This window comes from Parasteatoda tepidariorum, chromosome 5, assembly GCF_982258835.1.
Source record: "Parasteatoda tepidariorum strain Cologne lab strain chromosome 5, Ptep-v5.0, whole genome shotgun sequence".
In the NCBI taxonomy this organism is placed as follows: domain Eukaryota; kingdom Metazoa; phylum Arthropoda; class Arachnida; order Araneae; family Theridiidae; genus Parasteatoda; species Parasteatoda tepidariorum.
The window spans coordinates 39,645,347-39,668,806 of NC_141759.1; the positions used below are offsets into that span (position 1 = coordinate 39,645,347).

Here is a 23,460-nt window from a genome sequence, read left to right on the forward strand (position 1 = left end):
TTGACAGTCAGTGCAAAAGTGTTAAACATCTTATAACTTCGTTATTCTATAGAGCAATAAACACAGTATCAGTATATCTTAAAAATTGATAAAGAACAGGAGTTATGTCAAGTATTTGCTAAATATCTATAAAATATTTTCAAATTAAAAAATGTTTCAAGTTTTGCGTTCTTTGTCTTAGAAAAAGTTATATTATGTTGCAGATATTTAACTTCTTTTGTTTAAAAAATAATTTCATAAAGTTCTTATATCTTTGAACTACATTAGTTAAGGGCATGTTTTGGTTTAAGAAAAAAGAAAAATTGGAAAATCAAAATACAGTCAAACAGCGAACATATAGCGAACCTTCAAGGGACTGAAATTTTGGTTCACTATAACCGGGAGTTTACTATATCCGTTCCGCAAACAATTTTAACTAATGGCTCCTTCTTTTTATTATACATTATTTAAATAAATTACCAATAAAAAGAAATACAAAAATGACTGAAAAATAATACATAGTAACGAAAAATGTGTTAACTTGCTTTTATTTTTTATTACTCTTCGTCTTGTGTGCGAAAAAAAAATAGTAATCTTTAGCTGATGCAAGGAACAATTTGTCCATGCATCTGCCTGAATAAGCCTTTGTTTAGGGATGGAAAAGTGTGATGAAAGAAGCAAACAAGAAAAAATGCTTATCGCTACTTTACACTCTATAGATGGTTTTAAAAAAGTATTTATTTTGAAATAAGTATTTATTTTGTATAAGTATTTATTTAGAAGTAGACATTTCAAAATTATTTTTAAAAAAATTCTAAAAAATCAGTCGAAGACAGAAAAAAAATCATAATATCCAACTCTCTCACTTTTTTAGTTCAATATATCCACAAAAAATTACATTATACGTGTATAGAAAGGCACGGGACCGAAAATTTCGTTCACTGTATCCGGGAGTTTACTATAAACCGTGTTCGCTATAGCGGGGTTTGACTGTATTTAGCTATATAGTCTCTTAAGTTTTAATTGTTTATTTTATAGCAAAGTGTTGCTTATTTTTAAGTGTATTTTTAATTTATTTATTTTAAAAATAAATTATATATATTTCAGGATTGCTATGACTGAAACACATCAATCTATGAATCAAATTATAGTCCAGAGAGAAATAATGGCTGAAGATATGTCCCTATCTGAATCTGTTATAGTGTCTGAGGATTTGGATAAACTACCATTAAATAGTACAACTCTACCAAATGGTTTGAATAAACAGACTGATTTTTATGGTGAACAAGATATGAATCTGACACTATTGCCTGGAAACAATCTCCACCATTCAGAATTAAAAAATAACATTGAAGAAAATCAATATCCAACATGCACAATTGTTACTTCTGTCTCTTGCATGGCACATACGTTTCATTGTCCTGATTCAAAACATAATTGTTTACTCCAAGGAAGGTCTCATATAACACAGATTGAAGTACCTGCTGTTGATGATCATCTTTACCTTGAAAGTATCCCCATATATTCTAATGACCCAGATAAAGAAAATATATACCAAAAGAAGCTGTCAGCCATTGCAAGTGCTCAACAAGGTCAGAAAAAAAGCTTTAGAGTTGTTTCAGATGATGTAAATAATCTAAATACAAAATCACAAAAAGCTTTAAAACCAATTTTCATATCAGAAAATACCATAAGGCCTAGTGAAAAAGCGACTTTTACTCCAAAATGCTTAATGTCAGCTGGCCAAACCCAACTAGATGTGGAAGACATGGATCTGACCTGTGATGTTACCAGTATTACATCAACTCAAATCAAAAGCTTAACTGATCGGCAAACATACGGAACAACTAATAAAGGTGCAAGTAGAGAAGGCTCAAAGACGATGCATTTCCAATCTAATAACATGGATTTAACCTGCTTGTCTGTCAAATCTAAGAAATCTCTTGATTTAACAGGCTTTGACAAACTTAATTTGGATACAGTTTCAAATGAAATGGATATAACTTGTAATTTCGGAAGTATTTCTCGTATGGATTTTCAACCAGGAAATCCGTTAACAAAACCAAGTATTGCTAAATTTCTTGATCACGGTGAAAGCACAGTTCCTTATTCCCCAACTTTACCTATTCATTCTAAAAACATGGAATTTTCATGCATCGTTCCTTATGAATCTAGCAATCCCTCTGTTAATGATTTTTATGTATCTCGTGATTCTAAAGTGTCTCCATCAGATTCGATTATAAATACTCAGCAAACAAATGATACTTCGGGAAACAAGAAGAGTTTGATAGATATTTCTAGTAACAAACAGGCTTATCACTTTTCCCAGCTTTTTTCTGGTAGAGAAAATCATGATCACACACAAAGAAAATCTTGTACTATGGATGAGACTATTTGTTCTCCTAGAGTCACAAAAGATCTTTCAATTTTGAATAAAAAAAATTTGTCTGATGCAAATGATGAGATTTTAAACATTCTGAGTGGTGTTGAGCACTCAATTCATAAAGAAAATGATTGTTTAGTGGGTACTCTGCCCCCTTCAGCTTCTTCATCTAAAATTAGTTTTGCAGAAGAAATACTACAAGTTTCAAATAATTCCTTAAAACGACAATTGCTAACCACTGAACAAGGAAATCTGTCAACAAAACCAACTATTACAGTATTTCATGATTATGGTGAAAACACAGTTCCTTATTCCCCAACTTCACCTATTATTTCTAAAAGCATGGAATTTACATGCATGATTCCTTATAAATCAAGAAATCCTTCTGTTAATGGTTCTGAAGTGTCTCGATCAGATTCTATTCTAAATACTCAGCGAACAAATGATGCTTCGGGAAGCAAAAAGGGTTTGATGGATATTTCTAGTAACGAACAGGCATATCACTTTTCCCAGCTTTTTTCCGATAAAGAAAATTATAATCGCACACAAAGAAAATCTTGTGCTATGGATGAGACTATTTGTTCTCCTAGAGTCACAAAAGATCTTTCAATTTTGAATAAAAAAAATTTGTCCTACGTGAATGATGAGATTTTAAACATTCAGAGTGGTGTTGAGCACTCGATTCTTAAAGAAAATGATTGTTTAGTGGGTACTCTGCCCCCTTCAGCTTCTTCATCTAAAATTAGTTTTGCAGAAGAAATACTACAAGTTTCAAATAATTCCTTAGAGCAACCATTGCTAACCACTGAACCAGGAAATCTGTTAACAAAGTCAACCATTACAGAAATTCATGATTATGATGAAAACACAGTTCCTTATTCTCAAGCATTAAATTATGATCGCACACAAAGAAAATCTTGTGCTATGGATGAGACTATTTGTTCTCCTAGAGTCACAGAAAATTATGATCGCACACAAGGAAAATCTAGTGCTATGGTTGAGACTATTTGTCCTAGAGTCACAGAAAATTATGATTGCACACAAAGAAAACCTTGTGCTATGGATGAGACTATTTGTTCTCCTAGAGTCACAGAAAGTTATGATCGCTCACAAAGAAAATCTTGTGCTATGGATGAGTCTATTTGTCCTCCTAGAGTCACAGAAAATTATGATCGCACACAAGGAAAATCTAGTGCTATGGATGAGACTATTTGTTCTAGAGTCACAGAAAATTATGATCGCACACAAAGAAAATCTTCTGCTATGGATGAGACTATTTGTCCTCCTAGAGTCACAGAAAATTATGATCGCACACAAAGAAAATCTTCTGCTATGGATGAGACTATTTGTCCTCCTAGAGTCACAGAAAATTATGATTGCACACAAAGAAAATCTTGTGCTATGGATGAGACTATTTGTCCTGGAGTCACAGAAAATAATGATCGCACACAAAGAAAATCTTGTACTATGGATGCGACTATTTGTTCTCCTAGAGTCACAGAAAATTATGATCGCCCACAAAGAGAATCTTGTGATATGGAAGAGACTATTTGTATTCCTAGCGTCACAAAAAATCTTTCAATTTTGAATGAAAAAAATTTGTCCTTTCCGAATGATGAGATTTTAAACATTCAGAGTGGTGTTGAGCACTCGATTCTTAAGGAAAATGGTCGTTTAGTGGGTACTCTGCCCCCTTCAGCTTCTTCATCTAACATTAATTCTGCAGAAGAAATACTACAAGTTTCAAATAATTCCTTAAAACGATCATTGCTAACCACTGAACAAGGAAATCTGTCAACAAAACCAACTATTACAGAATTTCATGATTATGGTGAAAACACAGTTCCTTATTCCCCCACTTTACCTATTAATTTTAAAAGCATGGAATTTACATGCATGGTTCCTTATGAATCAAGAAATCACTCTGTTAATGATTCCGAAGTGTCTCGATCAGATTCTATTCTAAATACTCAGCAAACAAATGATATTTCAGGAAACAAGAAGAGTTTGATGGATATTTCTAGTAACAAGCTGGCTTATCACTTTTCCCAGCTTTTTTCTGATAAAGAAAATTATAATCGCACACAAAGAAAATCTTGTGCTATGGATGAGACTATTTATCCTCCTAGAGTCACAGAAAATTATGATCGCACACAAAGAAAATCTTGTTCTATGGATGAGACTATTTGTCCTCCTAGAGTCACAGAAAATTATGATCGCACACAAAGAAAATCTTGTTCTATGGATGAGACTATTTGTCCCCCTAGAGTCGCAGAAAATTATGATCGCACACAAAGAAAATCTTGTTCTATGGATGAGACTATTTGTTCTCCTAGAGCCACAAAAAATCTTTCAATTTTGAATAAAAAAAATTTGTCCTATGTGAATGATGAGATTTTAAACATTCAAAGTGGTGTTGAGCACTCAATTCATAAAGAAAATGATTGTTTAGTGGGTACTCTGCCCCCTTCAGCTTCTTCATCTAAAATTAGTTCTGCAGAAGAAATACTACAAGTTTCAAATAATTCCTTAGAGCAACCATTGCTAACCACTGAACCAGGAAATCTGTTAACAAAGCTAACCATTACGGAATTTCATGATTATGATGAAAACACGATTCCTTATTCTCAAACATTGCCTCTTCATTCTAAGAACATGGAATTTACATGTGTTAATCCTTCTGAATCTAGTGCTCCCTCTGTTAATGATTCTGACACATATAAAGATGAAATTATTTTCCATGAGCAAACTAAGAATAAAGACGGAGAAACCTCCAAAATGAGTGAAAAACCTGAAAGTGTATATATTCTGCCTTCTTCAACCACTTCAACTAAAACTAGTTCTTCAAACCAATTACTAAAAGATTCAAAGAATTCTTTAAAGCGACCATTACCTTCAACGCCTGGTATTGTGTATTCAATTAGAAATATTAAGAAACATAAAGTTGGCCATGACGATAAGAAAAGCGATACTGAAAATCAAGATTTGGGATATAGTTTGAAAACATTAAAGCATCATGAACTAAAGGTTGGGATTCAGTCTGAAACTAATATTTCAGCCCCTCTTACAGTGAATAACAATTCTAACATGATTTCTTTACCAACCTTTATAAAACATTGTGTCACCCCTTCTGAAAATGAGCAAATTAACAATCATATAACACCTTTAGCTACTATTTTTTCAGAACTACCTTCTTCTATTTTCCAGAATATGTCTTTTAAAGAGGTAGGCTTATTTCACTATAGCCTTATTTTCTCTTCTCTTTAAATAAATAATTTTTATTAATATTTTACTTTTTTTTCTTATATATTCTCTTTTATTTTCCTTCAATAAAATATGTACTTGCTACATTTATTATTTTTTTAATGTATCATAATTTGTATTTAACATTAACGATCTTGTTAATACTAAATAATGCATAATTTTTTTTTTTTATAAAGTATGTAAAAGGGAAATGAAAGTACAATTGTTCTGGCTTATAATTCCATATGGCGAAAGTGTTCTCCCTATGCATATTTAGATAGGTGGTTCTCCTTGCCTGCCCTTTGATCCCTATAAATGTGCCCTTTATGTAAAAATTATCCCCCGTGCATTAACACTATCTTTTTACTCATTCTCCATTTAAAAAAAATTAAATCAATGTTTAAATAATAATTGTACATTGGTAAAATTACCTGTGTTTATAGGTTTAATTTTAATTACTATTACGAATGTTTACTTTGTTATGGCTATTCTCAACAGATTAAATTTTTGGGTGAAGATTGGGTATATTAATGAATTTTTTAAGTAATTTTAAAATTATTTTTTTTAAATGCACCTTTAAATGTTTATTATTTTTTTATATAATTTTCCTTATAAATAATGAAAAAAAGGTTTCACAGGATTCCCACGGTCCTTGAAAGTCCTTGAATTTTTTTTTGCTAAATTTAGGTCCTTGAAAGTGCTTGAAAAACGTCTTAGGTCCTTGAAAAACTTGATAGGTCCTTGAATTTGTCCAATACTGCCAGCGGCCCTTTTTATAAAACACCCGCGGATCTTTCTCGTTCTTTCTGTTTTGTTCCCGAGCTCTCTCACGTGGTTTTTAACGCCACCGTTTCTAACCGGGCCTAGCGTCTTGGTGTCTGCCAAGCGCGCGGACCACAGCAGACAATCAATGCGTTCGGGGCGAGACTCCACTTCATCTTCTGTCGCATATGCTTAGATCTTCTTTTTTCTTATCGAAACTGGAATACTCTCGAATTTTGTAACAATATGTACCTTGTAGTTTTCAATAAATTTGCCGTTTTACCATCCGCACTTGTCCTTACGTTTGCGTCATTTCAAAACTTTATTGTAAAGCATATTCGCAAAGGCACGGCTTCGTATTTGTGTTATGTAGTTTAGACTAGTTATGCCTGGGAAGTGCTATTTTAATCCCCAATGGATGGATAATCAAACTTATAAAGAATGGATTTTATCGATGCCCAAAAAGAAGTTCAGAGCCAAGTGCCGATTATGCATGAAGGAGATCGATATCGCAAAAATGGAAGAATCTGCTCTGAAATCACACATGAAAGAAAGGTAAAACAAAAAAGCAGTCTCATGCCCTGAGTTCTCTTTTTCCAAAGACATCAACATCTAATTCATCTGGTGTAAATACTCCTTCAACATCGTGTGCTCCATGTGAAACAGAAACTTTAGTGCCCGAGGTAACATTGTCTTCTTATCTAGTCAAAAGGAATGTGCTTGATGCTGAAATTCTCTGGAATCTGAAGTGCATCACTAGTAATTATTCATGTAACTCCTGTGAAGGGATTAGTAAATTGTTCTCCAAAATGTTTGCTGATAGCTGTATAGCGAGACAATTTTTTTGTAGTGCCACAAGGTGAGCCTATTTGGGCTCCTTTGGATCGGCACTATACTTCAAAGGGATTCTTATAAATGAGCTGAAGAATGTTGATTGCTACACTGTACTCTTTGATGAGACGTTAAATCAGTCTCTACAATCTAAGCAGATGGACATTATGGTAAGGAATTGATAATAAAGTTTGCACTAAGTATCTTACCTCCCAATTTATGGATCATGGAACTGCAGAAAATATTTTGTCCTCTTTTTACAAATGCATGGATGATGGTTAAAAGCTCTCTAAAATACTTCAATTATCCATGGATGGACCCTATGTCAATTGGAAATTCTATTAGAAGCTTCAGTGTGAATTAAAAGAGAAATATTCCCACCAGGTCATATTCATTGGCAGTTGTGGATTACACATAATGAATAATGCTTTTAAACATGGTGAAAATGGGATATGTTCCTTCTAATTTTTATTTTCAGAGAGAATTGTTGCTGCATAACATTTAGAGAAGGTTGTGTAAATTATGGATGAATAATTTCAGAAACGATGTTTAATAGAGGAGAGGAGGGGGTTATGGAATATGGAATACCTAAGATTTAGCTCTGTCTTTCATGCAGCCTTCACATGGAAATACACAGGATTAAAGGATTTCACCATTAACATCTCATTACCATTAGTTATAGATTGTGCTGAAAATGATTTTGTGAATTAATATGTAAAACCAGTAGGGTTGTTTTTAAAAAAATATAAATTTTAGTCCATAATACATATACTCTCTTCTCTCTATATAGGCAAAGCATTTAGGTATTATATTTGAAATTAATTATTGCCACAACAGGCATTGTTGCTTCTAGTAAAATAGAAGAGAATAATTTTAAAGTTGGTCTTAGATTAAGGTCCTTGAAAATTTTGTTGAGGTCCTTGAAAAGTCCTTGAATTTCAATCTCATCATAGAGTGGGAACCCTGTTTCAAGTTGCCCATCAATTTTCTTACTTTTAAAAAACTGAGATGTAAGACCCATTTTTGTAATTTCCTTTACATTTCTGGATTGCGCATGCATATGGCATTGTTAAAAGTTGTATAATAATAATGATGTATGTATTTATAATAATGGCTTATAAAGGAATCGCGTATCTGAGGGACAAACAGGTCTGTTTCTCAACGAATGACAAATATTTGAAATTGGCAGCTTATAAGCTATATGGTACTGTTCTTGGTGATCTTAATAGCCTTATTTCTCGGTGGCTATGGCTGGACTCACTTGGGGAACACAGTATTTTCATTACAGAAAAAAAATTAGAGAATTTCTCACCCTTTCTCAAAAACAGGGTGAGATTTCAAAAAGTTAAGTGGGATTTCTAAAAATTAAAAAAACACGAATAGACTTGGAAAAAAATTATTTCTTTAGTTATAATACATTTTTAACATCTTCTAATTTTTAAAGCATTTGATATTTTTGCTGCATCATCATATGGAAAATGTTCTATATCTACTTTTTCATCAGCTATTCTCATTAGGATGCTCAAATGATTATTAGTCAATCTGTTACGAAATTTTGTCTTAAATCGGTTTTGGGTGCTAAATGACCTAGCAACAGATGCTGACCTATCCTCTACATCTGCCAGCATAGGCTTTTCAATTATTTCTGCTATAGAATAGTGAAGTTTGTAGAAGTTATTTCCATGTTCATACTTCATGCTATGTCTTCCAGCAAAGCATAGTTTTCACAGCCTTTAACTTTTACAAATTGCTGTAAATTGTCGATGAGGGAGTTTAGTAATTTGTAAAAATAGAGCTGACTTTAAATAACTTATTATAAAGGACTCATTTTTTCTCAACGGATTTTTTATTTAGCTGAAAAATATCCGTATTTGTTTCATTTTGACTGTTTCTACCAACATTTGTTTCATTTTCATTTGTCCGTTACGGAGTAGAAGATGTTGCCTTAACAAGGCGTTTGTCCATCTTACATTCATGCACAAAAAAATTAAAACATCTTACATGAAAAAACCTTACCTACGGTGAACATGTGGTTGCAGAGAAATGTGTGCTGAAAGGGGTTCTGTAGTTCGGGGGGGGGGGGGGGTGTTCTGCTGTTCGCACCTGTTCTGAACAATACTGTAAATAGGGAAGCTAGATAACAAGGACCAACGTTGAAAATAATGAAAGATCAAGGAAGAAAAGTGAAGCGGATTTTATTTAAAATGGCAGAAGACGAAATTTTTTCCAAAATTCGCGAGATTCGCCATTTGAAAATTGATTAATTAGAGTGCGCGAACTTCTCGCGTTAATAATTTTTTAATGCGAGAAAAGAAAAAAATATGCGAGATTCTCGCGCTGTAGTGAAAACACTGGGAACAGGAGTTCAAATCTATCCGACCATTGTATAGAAATGGTAACTGGGGCATGTTAAATCTGTTGGGTCACAAAGTTCTCCTTGTTCTCATAACAAATCATACCTCTGGGGTTAGTGAAATGGTAATTGATTGTTCTCTGCTTCAGGTCAGAGTTACTATCTGGATGAATGAATGGGTCTGCCCTATAAATGGGTACAATGTATAAGTGTGGCAGCAGTCAAATTCTTGGCCATAGATGGCACCACTGGCAAACAAGAACAATCGCACCCCTTACCTTGATGGCCTACAACGACAACACTTCACTTACATAATTTTTTAATATGGGAAGTCCCTGCCGGCCTCAGAATCCTCGAGTGGTAAATGGTGACTGATGCACGTTAAATCTGTCCTACCATGTTCCCATAACAAATCAAAACCTCTGGGGGTACTGATCTAGGAGTTTCTTTGTCTTCCGGATTGGTTCAAAATTACAAGGCTACGGAGTTGAACATTAGTAGTCGTAAACCCAAAATAGGGTCGTCTGTGCAACGACGGATAAAATAAAATAAATATGGGAAGGTGAAAGGTAGAGAAATGTTCAGTTTAATGTTTGTCAAAGCAGTCATCAGTTACAGATGTCTTTGAAAGAAAATCAATAGTATTGTATTCATTATTATCACCCAATATTGGTCAATCGCCTAGCCCTATTTTTAGAGCTCTTATCTTTTAAGAGCAATGGTAATAATGCCACATAATTTTGACCTTGATGAAACCTATTGACAGTGCCTGAGCTGTTACCCCTTTCTCCCTTTTCTTCCACACGGCAACTAACAGAAGTACTTTCAGCCATGACAAATTTAACATACACCTTGCTGTATGTGCATGACAGTTTTTCGTTGATCAGGATCAAACTCACTACCCCCAGCTCTCCAACCAGCATTGTGAGTTATTCCTGAACCAAATGCACCACCCAAACATTAGTATTATATTCATGTAAATTATGATTTCATATAAAAGTATATTCATCAGCATTGATTTATTTTATATACATTTAAGTGTCAATTTACTAAAATCGTAGCATTAAGATTGACTAAAGAATTACTCAAATAACTTATTTGAATACAATTTGCTGAAAACTATAGTAGTATTTCTTTGGTAGGACTAATTGAATCAAATTATAGAAAGATTTTGGATGCTTATAGTTCTGAATATATTGTAATTTGAAAATTTGTATTTGTTCTAAAGGATTTGAATTATTACTAAATTATTCTTTTCATGTTAAATTCGTTTTTTTTCTCTGCCTAAGCGAAACTTGACAGTTAAATTTTATGCAAATTTTCCAAATGGCTAGCCATTTGTTACAGGGTCAATTTAATTTTTTATGCTTCTTAAGGAAATGTTAATTTATATGAGTTACTTATTTGTTGTATGTAATTTCTAACTTAATCAAATGTATAATTTCATTTCTAGTTTGATGTTAGTTCTCCCAGACATCAAAAGAAAAATGATAAAAGTATGTTTTTTTCTTTAATACCTTTATTGTATAAAAAGCATAAGTTTTTTTTTCTTCTGTTGTACCATTTTTAGCCATAATCCAAAATCATTGTCATATCATTTTCAAAACCAATATTTTGAAATTTAATCTTTAGTATTATCCTAAATCAGGGATATACAGTGGGCCAAAAAAGAAAAGAAAAAAAAAACCTACCCAGAATAACTTTTGATGTAATGGTCAAATCTTCATGTTCTAGAACTAATCATTTCAATTAGATTCTAGGACTAATTAATAAGTAAAGACAATATTTTAAGTTACGGAATCAGACATAAAAGCATACTTTCTTTTTATAAGTGCATCTTTTTTTTTTTTTTTTTTACAAATTTAGATTTCTGACTTCTAAAATATAGGGAATACCCGTAATCTGGGAAATATGGTTCCAATAGTTTGGTCAGGAGAGCGCTCTAATGTTTTCACCTCCTAATTTTACTTTTTGCGTATTTCTTTATATCTTGAGAACTTTTTAGGCAAATCGAAAATTTTTGCACAGAATTTAAAATTTGTTTATCCAAAGGTAATTTAATGCAAAAAATAACTTTTAATAAATATGCAATTATTTTTTATTATTTTATTTAGTAACGGTTTGGAAAAATGTTAAACTGACACTTAACGCAAATTGTTGCATCAGTTTAAAGAATATAATTGTGCATGGAAAAATACAAAATTAGAGCAAAATCTGAGATATCGAATTTTAAATATCTGACTTTTTTGAAATTAAATTGATGACTAAACTGCATGAAGATAAAAGACTGATAGAGTATCTATGCTGTGTATGTAATATACTTGTGTTATTATTTTTTTATGTATGCAAAAAGAAATATTATATTAAAATACAATTTTTCTTTCTCCAGGTTCAGTAGAAGAAGTCAATCATAGTGTTACTAGTAACAGGTTCATGTTTAACTTATTTCTTGGTTATTTTTTTCAACTTTTATATCACATCTGAATTTCGACTTGTGTAATATTTTTTAAAAATTTATTTTAGATGTTCACTCCGCAGAAGCTCAATAAAAGAGAAGGTAAAAATATTTCTTACACTTTTTACTAAAGAAGTTTCATGTTTATGTGTGTGTGTATATATATATATATATATTGTTTGTTAACTTATTGTTTTTCTTAACTTTCTTCGTGTTTTCTTGTACAGTAGGGAACTGATTATCCGGGACCATCGCTATTCCGGATAACTGATTTTTCCGGTTTTCTGAATCGCTATAAAAAGCCGTTTTTTTATTGTTAAACCCCACTAAAAAAAATTTTTTTTTTTTGGAAATTATCTTAAAAAGAACGATGGAGTAATACACTAATGATTATTTCCAAAATTATGGTAAGGTCTAATTATTACTAATGATTATTTCCAAAATGATGGTATCTTTCGAAAAAGAACGAAAAATCCTAAAATCTCATGAGGAAAAAAAAAATTTTTTTAAATGGCGGGAATATTTCTCAAATTTCGTTCCAGTTTTTTGGTTTTCTGATTTCCGGATAACGGGTTCTGTACTGTATTTATATATATATATATATATATATATATATATATATATATATATATATATATATATATATATATATATATATATATATATATATATATATATATACACACACACTCACATACATATTCTAAAAGAGGAGCTCTCAAAGTGTGTGCCACACAGCATTCCAGGGTTCCCTCATGCCTATAACTTAAAATCTGTTATTAATACTTTAAAATAATTTGTTGTTATTCAAAAGACAAAAGTTTCACTGTAAAGTGGGTAGATTTTGTACTTAATTAAGATCTGAATATCCTATCCTGAGTGGATTCTCAGAGGGGTCAGTTTATAACTAAAATTTTGCTCGTATAATACCCCTGCCCTCATATATACACCCCTGTTTTCATAATTTTTTTCTTTTTCATACCTGTGGGAAAATGGTTTTAAGCTATCACTGTTATAAAGAGCAAATATTGCTCTAAAATATTGTAAAAGAAATGTGAGTTACTGCATCAAGCTTTATTCCATGACTTAAAAAATTATTTAATGAGCAGCATACTCATCCATCACACTGAAAAATATCCGATAACTCCAAGTGTAGGTTGTGATGTCTCCTTATACATAAAATCTCTTATATTTTAAAAACTTATAGTGTTATTAATAAGTTATTTTTATAGAACTTTAGGCAATTTTAAGTATAGATTGTATTTACTCTGTCATTACCTACCTCCACAGTAGTTTTGTTCCTTAGTCTCACATATATGAAACATACATTCTCTAATAAATATTATACCTCAAACAAATATACAGTACAGAACCCGTTATCCGGAAATCAGAAAACCAAGAAACCGGAACGAAATTCAATAAATTTTCCCGCCATTTTTTGAAAAAAAAATTTTTTTTCCTTATGAGATTTTAGGATTTTTTCTTCTTTTTTGAAAGATGTTTACCTTACCATCATTTTGGAAATAATCATTAGTGTATTACTCCATCGTTTTTTCTTTTTAAGATTATTTCCAAAAAAAAATTTTTTTTTTTAGTTGGGTTTAACAATAAAAAAAAAACGGCTTTTTGTAGCGATTCAGAAAACCGGAAAAATCAGTTATGCGGAATAGTGATGGTCCTGATCGTTCCGGATAATCTGTTCCCTACTGTATTATGACTTTGATTCCTTTAGACAATTTTATATATTCTAACAATGCCATAACTTTGAAAAATTTGGGAACCTCTGCTCTTAACAAAGATTGCATGCTCCAAAATCTTTTAATTTTCATTTTGGAAAAATATTTTAAGTTTTTTTTCTCAAAAGAACTGTATAACACAGCTGATTGTGCTCCGAAAAAAATCCGGATTTCTGGATTTTTCGCTAACAGTCATCGGGAAATCGAAGGTCCAGACATTTAAAAAAATCGTTGATCACAGAAGTTTCCGGAAATCAAATTTTCAAAGGTGGTACTTAAAAACACAGTTTATTTTATTTGTTTGTAAGGGAGAGCCAGATACTTTATAAGCTTATATTCATGATTAATATTAATTTTTTATCAGTAAATAGTTATTATAATCATAAACTCAAGAAAGAAAGACATATTTGTAAATTTTAATTATTTCTCCAGGTCATCATAGGTATGTGTAAATGGTATAGGCATGTGTAAAATTTTAAATATATTTTAAGTAAACTAAGAAATATTAAGAAAAAAGAAAAAAAACTTGTTTAAATTTCTTTCTAATTTTTCAATTTAAACTTTTTTTTTAACTCAAGAAATTTTCCTGAATTTTGACTTGGGCTCACAATTACCCCTGATATAAAGTCTTGTAGGCATTTTTAATAAATTTCGCATCTGTATTTAACCATTTTGTTAAATGATTTTTTTGTTTATATTTACAGTCTACTATTTTGCTATTTAATTCTAAACAGGAATATATTTCACCAATTGATAGTTCTTTCATTATCGTTCGGTCGCAGTTCTTCATTTATCTTTATTCATATTTTAAATTCTTTCACATTCTATAAAACATTATTTTTCTGAATTGACTCCCCTAAAATTAATATTTGTATTGTTGATTTTCATGTAGTGCTTTTTATCTTTAATATATTAATTATATTATCTATTAAATAGAATTTAAAATTGTATGCTTTTTATGTTTCAGATTTCTAACTCATATCTGATGTGTTCTTCCTCAGAATTAAAGGGTAAATACCTTTTAAAATTTTAATTTTTATATGTAAAAAATACTTTAAGTTACTTTGATTTTTAAACATTTATTTGGAGTAACATTTATTTACTTGAATTATTATTAAATCATATATATCGTTTATTATTAAAACATATATATCATCTGTTATTAAAACTATCTTACAGATAGATATAAGTGCTACACAAGTTTGTCGCAGAAATGCTGAAAAATTCTGCTTAATTCAGGACAGATCTTTATCATAAATAAATATTCATGCAAAATTCTGAAAACAAAGATTTTTGGCATTAAAGAAGAGTTAAATATAATTAATAATTTATTTAATTACACTACTGCTTTTTTTCTCATAATAATTCCTGTTTTATTTATTTATTTATTATTTTTTTTTTTAAAAAAAAGTCTTACTATAAACTATTACAGTTTTTTCTTCTAAACCTCCATTAAGTTTTTTTTATAGGAGGCAATCCAGATTAATTGAAATATTTATTATTATTTTATTTTCTGTTTACAGTATTTTAACAGAAAATAAGATAAAATAAAAACCTGAGATTTAATAAAAACTTCATGCACCCAGATTTTTTGAAGATCTATTTCCTGTTCATTTAAAATAGTCCCACTTTTACAGAAATTGCTATATACATAAAAAAAATTTTGTTTAAAAACCTGAAATATTTTTAGTACTTCATAAAATGTTTGCTTTTTGTTTTCACTTATCACTGTTCCCAAAATCTTCATCTTAACTTATTCATAATTTTTTTTACACATGAATGTTTAAATCAATTACTACTTAATTATTAAAAAAATTAGATTCTTTTAATTGTTAATTTTAATAATTTAATTTAAACCATTAACATTGTAGTAAATATTGAATTTACTATTCATTTTATTGTTTTATAGAAATTGTCTGTAATAATTGAAAATGATCCAATTTACGTGACATTATGGTTATGTTTATGTGTTTAATTTTTTGTATTAAATCTAATTTATATTTTTATTAAATATAGTTTTGTTATAAATTTTTTTCTTCTTGTCCTTGAATTTATATAGTCTTGAGAAAAATTGAGGAAGTTTTTTTTCTTTTTGATTATGAACCCTATATTTTTTGCTGTTTTTTAAAAAATTCCAACTTTAGTAACTCATGTAATCCTTCTGCAGCTCACCTTTTGGGTGTTATTGTGGAACAATATGTAAAAATAGTTTCCAGATATACAATTTAGCATGAAAGTTGAAGATGTGATCTGCCCTCAAATGGACTCGAATTTTGTTAACATTTTTGCAAATCTGTTTTACTATTCTATATAAAGAAAGGAAATGCATTTTTGAATTAGTGACACAGGACTAAAAATTAATTTAAATGCTCAGGAAAGGAACAAATGAAGCTTCAATTTCAAGCATTGAATGAATTTTTGTTTTTAGGTTGTGTAGAGTTTTTCTTATTTTATAGATGTTATATGATTTTTTTTCTTCCTTTCGAACCTCCAAATTTTTTTTAAATATATTTTTTAACTACCTATTTAAATGTAACAGTTGCAAATACCTATCTTCAAATTGTTTAAAATATACTGCTTTTTTTTTAATTAAAAGAAATAGATGTGACTGCTCCTTCTCAGCCAAGTTTACCAGAGAAAAGCATGGATCTTGATCTTGATGTTCCAAAATCTGCCTTGCTTGAATCATCTTTAGTAAATCCAAAAAGTAAACCAATCTTTTTTTTTTTTCTTTCTTTTTTTTGTAATCTGTAATAATACTATTATAGACAAAGGTTTGAAAAAAGGTATGAAAAATAAAGGTTTGTGTGTGTATATGTATGCACATATTTCTGTTTCCAGAACCATTTGTGTTATGGGCTTGAAATTTAGTCAGTGGATACAAAGAACAATTTTAACCCCCAATCCTAAATACAGTAGAGCGCCGATTATCCGAACTGCTCGGGACCGAACGTGGTTCGGATAATGAAAAGTTCGGATAATTGGAAAGTAGTTTAAATGATTATTATTTATGCACTAACTTCCCTTTTCTCACTTTTTCCAGGCTTAGAACTGGCAGTACTATTTAAAATAGCTCTGGCGTGTTTAAAAGTTTTTTTTCAGCAATTTTAAAATCGTTTTCATTTATTTACTTCCTTTTTTTTTCATTTTGAATTTTTTTGTCAATTACCGATTTAAACCTTCTTTGTCTATTTTCCATTGCAAAAGAAATCCAGCAAAGACTTTTGTTTCAAAGAAGATGCTCTTTTTTGAGCAGCTTTTATTCTTTTTAACTAAATCAACTGAACTGGATCAGCATCATTTTGACGTTCTAGACTGTCAAAATGAAGCTCGCATGCTTGGAAAATAATTTTAAGTTTAAGAGGGCTAAAAGGGTATGTAGGTTTAACTATATGTATGTCTACTATAAGAAAACTGCTTAAAAAGGTTGTAAATTAAATATGGTCATTAAATGTAGTGGAGATTATTTATTCTTCTGAATTTAGAAGATTTGTCGATAAGTTAAAAAGTTCTAAACTTGAAAAGGGGGGGGGGGAACGAATTCGGACATAGTTCGGATAATTGGACGTTTGGATAATAAGGGTTCGGATAATCGGTGCTCTACTGTATTGTAAAATTTCCACATTAAGAGTTTTAATAATTTAATTTAAATCATTATAATTGTGGCAAATGTTTAATTTACTCTTTATTTTGTTTTTTTAAAATAAATTGTCTAGAGTCTTTAGAAGTAATCAAGTTTGCATAATGGTATGATAATGTTTATTTATTTTTTTTTTTTTGTATTATTAAATGTAAATTACATTTTTATTAAATGCAATATTTTTTATAATTTTTTCTTTTATTTATTTTTATCCTTGAGTTTTATATAAATTAACCTGAGAAGGTCAGGGAAACTCAGTCTTTTTGAGTATGAACCCTGTATTTGTTGCTGGTTTTAAAAAAAATCCAACCTTTTGGAACTCATATAATCCATATGTGGAACTTTTTGGAACCACTGCTCTAGAACATCTAGTAAGTATGGTTTCCAGATAAACTTATTTTAGCATATAAGTCGAAGATGTAATACAGGCGTACTACACTCAATTTTGGTTTTAATTTTGTGAGTGATTTGTTAGTATTTTTTAATGATATTGTTTAAAATTAAATATTGTAAAATTGGCACATTCAGAGTTTTAATAATTTAATTTAAATCTATAAAATTGTGGCAAATCTTGAATTAACACTCTATTTTATTTTTTTAAAGAAATTATGTACACTCTTGAAACTTTCCAATTTACACAATGTTATAGTTACATTTATTGATTTTCTTTTATTTCATGTATTTTACATTTTTGTTATAATTTTTTTCTTTTCTTTATTTTTTAATATATTGAATAGGGCAATGAATTTCTTCTTTTTTAGTATGAACCCTGTATTTAATACTGGTTTTAATAAAATCCCAACTTTCGGAATCAATATAATACTTTTGCAGAACACCTATTGGGAATCGCTGCTCTAGAGCATTATATAGAAATGATTTCCATATATACTAATTTTAGCATGTAAATCAAAGATTTGATCTTGGCCTACTACCTTCAAAAAGACTCTAATTTTGTTAGCGATTTGTTAGTCTTTTATTTTCAAATCATATTCACTATTCTCTATATTCTTGATATTGAACTAAAGATTAATCTAAATGCTCAAGCGATGAACAAATAAAGTTTCTTTTTTAAGCATTGATTAAAAAAAATTTTTTTTTTTGTGTTTCAGTTTAGAGATTTTTATTTCATTGATGTTATACTACCTTTTTCTTTTCCTTTTAATCTTTCATGAGTTTTTATATATTTTTTAAATTAATAGTTGTCAAAATCTATTTTAAATCAAATGATTTAAAACAAAAATAAATTGGTTTCACGAATTAAACTTTAAATATATAAGTAAAATCTCTTCTAAAATTCTGGTAGAGACTGAAATAAAGACTAATTTTTTTAAAATTTTATTATTGTAGTTGATTTGTAAATATTATTTGACATGTAAAATGAGTAAAACATAACTTTTTTAAAAAATAGATGTATCTGCTCAAATTGAACCAAGTTTACTAGAGAAAGAAATAGATCTTGATATTCCAAAATCTTCTTTCTGGCTTGAATCATCTTCTGTAAATCTGAAAAGTAAGCCAATTTATTTTTGACCTATTTTCAAATTGTTTAAACGAAAGATAGAATTGTTTCAAAATCTATGAGAGAGTTAGTAGCTATGAAATAATACTGATTTATTATTATTTTATTTGTAAATATTATTTTAAGCTTAAAATATTCTACTTTTTCTTTTAATTAAAAAAAATAGATGGAGCTGTCCCACCTCAACCAAGTTTACTAGAGAAAGAAATGGATCTTGATGTTCCAAAATCTTCTGTCTTACTTGAATCATCTACTCTAAATATGAAAAGTAAATCAATCTATTTTTTTTCATTTATATTTTTTTTTTATATATATATATATATATATATATATATATATATATATATATATATATATATATATATATATATATATATATAGTATGTATATAATAATAAAATAAAAGGTTGTTGCATGGTTTCAAAATATTCTGTTTTTAGCATGAAAATCAAAAGTGTCATCCTGGCTTACTGCCCTCATCCGAATTTTGTTAGCTTTTTTCCAAATCGTTTTCACTGTTCAATAAAAAGAAAGGAAATACATTTTGTGTTCTTGATCCTTGAATTTAATATTATTTTAAATGCTCAAAAGATGACACAGGACTGAATATATATATATGTAACATAAAAAGCTTCTTTAATCTTTTTATGTTATTTATTTGCTATAAAACAACTGCTAATTAATTATTCCAAATCAAAACACTTTCTCGTACTTTTAAAATCTATGTTCTTAAATCTATTTTTGGCTCAAGTATGCATAATTAAAAGTGAAGACATTTTTCCTTTTTGTCTTTGTGGGAATCACACGACCTTTTTCATAAACCAATAGTAATTTCTAAGATTTCCCTCTTTTCCCTAAATAGAGACATTTTCGGATTTTTCACAAGATTTTCCCTACCAGAAAGACTGATCATCGATGGTGTTAACTTCACTTTTCGCTCGTCATCCATTTGAAAATGATCTAATAAAATTCTTGTGCTTTCATTAAAATTCTGTGTCTGTTTTCCTGCTCAATCCCACTGCATCATTTAACAAGCCGGCAGGATTATAAAGCCTGTTGGAAACTGGCACAGGATATGAATTAATAATCTTTCTTTTGTCAAAATATAATTCAAAAATGAAAACAAAAATAAAATTGGCTGAATGATGAAATTGATGCTGAATTGACATTGCTCTTAAAACAGATAATGCTCGTGAAACATATTATCCCTTCTAATCCTGAAAAGAAGAAAATGAGGCCAAAAGAATAAAACAGAAGAATGTCCGGACTTTCCTCCATGAGTCACTACCGTTGCTGCTGTGGGAATTACTGCTGGAGATTGGATTTCGTCGTTCGGTTTCGCCCACCCTGTCGGAATCAGCAATCAGTGGAAAGTCTCTTGCGGGTTTACAACTGGTGCTAGTGAGGAGGCGATGAAAATCCTTCCTAATTGTGATCAACTTGTTTTGATTACCATTAGTTCTCAGTGATAAATCAAAAAATGAATGATTTAAAATTATTCACGGTGAACAATTTTTCCCTGTGTCTGTTTTCCTGCTCAGTCCGACTATCATTTTACAACTGAAAAAATATATATGTTTATGTTTCTATGTAAAGTTATTTTATAGATGTTATGTGACTTTTTTATTTTCCTTTTGATTTCTGTGGATTTTTTTTAAAAGCATTTTTTCATGACTATTTGAATTTCATCGTTGCTGACGCCTATTTTCAAATTATTTAAAAGCAAAATAGAATGTTTTTAAAACCTATAATCTAAATAACATAACTTATTTTTAAATATAAAAGTAAAAGCTTTTAAAAATTCTGAAAGAGTTAGTAGCTATGAAATGTAGACTGACTTTTTTTATTATTACAAGTTTATTTGTAAATACTATTTTAAGTTTAAAATATAGTTTTTTTTAATAAAAAAAATAGATGTAACTGTTCCTCCTCAATCAAGTTTACTAGAGAAGGAAATGGATCTTGATGTTACAAAATCTTCTGTCTTGCTTGAATCAGCTTTAGTAAATCCGAAAAGTAAGCCAATCTATTTTTTAAAATTTATAATAATAATATTGTGTGCATGTGTATCCATGCAGGGACTGCAGACCTCCTATTTTTACTACTTTTTTCCTATTATTTCAGAACCCCTCCTTTTTTTCCTGATATTTGTTATTATTTCCTACTTTTTTTCTTCTTTTTATAAAATCATTTGTCATTTCTGTTACTTCCCCTTTGAACATAGTGACAGCCAAGGAAAGGAAATAATCAAGTATTGCAACTGCACCTGTTTTTTCAATTCATTTGTTTTGAATAAGATGTGAGGAGGGGGTAGAATGTTGTAGAACATGAATTGATTTTAGTATGTCAGCTTCTGTTTGTGCTTGCCAATTGATGTTTAACTGCAGTGGAAGAGAAATAAAATCCCACAGCATAAAGAGGAAAAAGATTGTGATACACATGCTTTTCCATCTGATTTCAATAAATGTATTAGCTAAATGGGGAAACCCAAGTTAAACTCTAGATAGTATTAATAATCCTGTGTCGGGAAGTAAAAATTTTTTTTTAATTTTTTCTTCTGCAGAAATTTTTAAAAAATTCTTTTTCTTCTCAGATTTATATTCAAAGATGCCTTACTTGCGATCAGAAAGAAATGCTCCTGCTCTTCTCATTTGAGAATAATGAAAAATAAAGAATTTTGAAATATAAGGAATAATACAAAATAAATTTGTTTTCTTTTTCTCCAGAAATGTTCCAAAGATTTTTTTTCCGTCTAGAATGATATTCAATTAATCTCTTTCTCCTGCATATGAGGTTACAGAAATGCTGGCAATTTTTCTATTTTAATTTGTTAATAATGAAAAATGAAGAATAATGAAGTAAAAAAAAATTTGGTTTCCTTTTTTGCAGAAATTTTCAAAAGATATATTTTACTGTTCAGAATTAGTTTCAAAAGATGCTTTTCTTGCCCATCAACGGGGGAAAAGAAATGCTTCTGATTTCTTCATTCCTTGTTGAGAATAAAAAAATTCGATAATGACTGGCTACAGCTAGAATTTCAATCAGATAATATTATATATAAAAAAAAAAAAACTGAAATCTCAAAAGTTTAAAAGATAGATTGCTCTAGAAATCGTGTTGCAAATTCAAATTTGTAACAAATCAATTAATTAATCCATGCAGTTCATTTTTTCTTCTTTTATTTATTATGCACTTAAAAATTTTCAATCGCACATTTGAGCCTTCACTTAAACGTGTTCATCAACTGAGTAAAAAATAAGTCTAAATGATCAGTTGATGAACAAATAAATTTTTGTTTTGAAGTTTGCATTGAATTTTAGTTTTTATGTTTCTATTTTGAGTATTATATTTTATCAATAATTTGTGACTTGTTTGTCCTTTTGATCTTTCAGGAATTTTTTATTTTATGTGTAAAATATATTGTTTTTTTTTTCTTCAAATGAAAAAAATAGGCATAACTCCTTTACCTGAATCAAGTTTACACGAGAAAGAAATGGATCTTGATGTTCCAAAATCTTCTGTTTTGCTTGAATCATCAAATAATATTGTGGAAAGTAAGCCGATTTATTTTCTTAATCTATTACAATTTTTTAAAAAAAAGGATTTGTGTATGGATGTCTTTCTCTTATATTTTCAGAACCATTTATACTATGGATGGCCTTTGAACAATTTTAACCCATAATGCTGAAAATTGTTCAATAATTTTAATTCGTCTGATTATCTTGAAACAAATTTTTCGATAGGATTTATATTATGCATTGTGTTAATTTAATTTGTTGTTTATTCTGTTTCTTACAATTATTTGCAAGATAATATCAGAGAAATTTGCTAGATAACAGTTATATTTCATAAACAATCATAAACGAATTTCATAGGAGCTCATTGCATTTTCAAATTCAGTCATTCGTTTCTTAAAAAGGATTTATTTTTGATCAAATTATGTAACATATCCTTCCCTAACAATCTTAAAATCATTACAAATTATCTTTTTCATTGATTTTTTTACATTGGTGTTTTAAATCAATTATTGTTTAATTTTTAAAAAAATCAGATTATTTTTATTGATGATTTTACTAATTTAGTTTAAATCCTTAATATTGTGGTAAATATTGAATTTACTATTTATTTTAATGTTTTAAAGAAATTGTCTGTTATTTTTAAAAGTAATCCTATTTAAGTAATGTTATAATTATTTATTTTTTGTTTTGTGTTAAAGTTTATTTACATTTTTATATAAATTGACCTGGGAAAGTCAAGGAAAAAATTTCTTTTTTATTCTGAACCCTGTGTTTATTACAGGTTTAGCAAAAAATCTTATCTAATGGCTATATCACACGAGAGAAAATATGTGCAACTGCAAGTGTAAGTGCAACTGTAAGTGAAATTTCTCCAAAAATTGCTCGTGTGATATAGAAATCACGGTTGCACGAAATATCTGCAACCGTTCAGGCAATTTCTCTCATGAACCAATCAGATCGTTTGCTTTTATGACGTTTCAATTTTATGTGATGACGTATACAAATGTAAATAAAAATGGCGGCGACGTTGGTGAAGAGTAT

General features: G+C 29.5%; 1 protein-coding gene across 14 annotated transcripts in view; it reads left to right on the forward strand.

Moving 5' to 3' along the window:
• LOC107438072 (uncharacterized) overlaps positions 1-23,460 on the forward strand; it is a 93,401-nt gene that overhangs the window by 17,428 nt on the left and 52,513 nt on the right. For 8 of the 14 annotated variants that reach the window (XM_087163722.1, XM_087163726.1, XM_087163725.1 and 5 more), the window contains exons 8-17: positions 1,087-5,587; positions 11,005-11,047; positions 11,941-11,980; positions 12,075-12,108; positions 14,710-14,752; positions 16,339-16,449; positions 18,791-18,892; positions 19,068-19,169; positions 20,816-20,917; positions 22,354-22,455. In XM_087163722.1, the coding sequence (XP_087019848.1) occupies positions 1,087-5,587; positions 11,005-11,047; positions 11,941-11,980; positions 12,075-12,108; positions 14,710-14,752; positions 16,339-16,449; positions 18,791-18,892; positions 19,068-19,169; positions 20,816-20,917; positions 22,354-22,455 (5,180 nt within the window). The remainder of the gene's footprint in view (positions 1-1,086; positions 5,588-11,004; positions 11,048-11,940; positions 11,981-12,074; positions 12,109-14,709; positions 14,753-16,338; positions 16,450-18,790; positions 18,893-19,067; positions 19,170-20,815; positions 20,918-22,353; positions 22,456-23,460) is intronic. The other 6 variants (XM_087163729.1, XM_087163730.1, XM_087163732.1 and 3 more) reach the window with 3 other exon arrangements.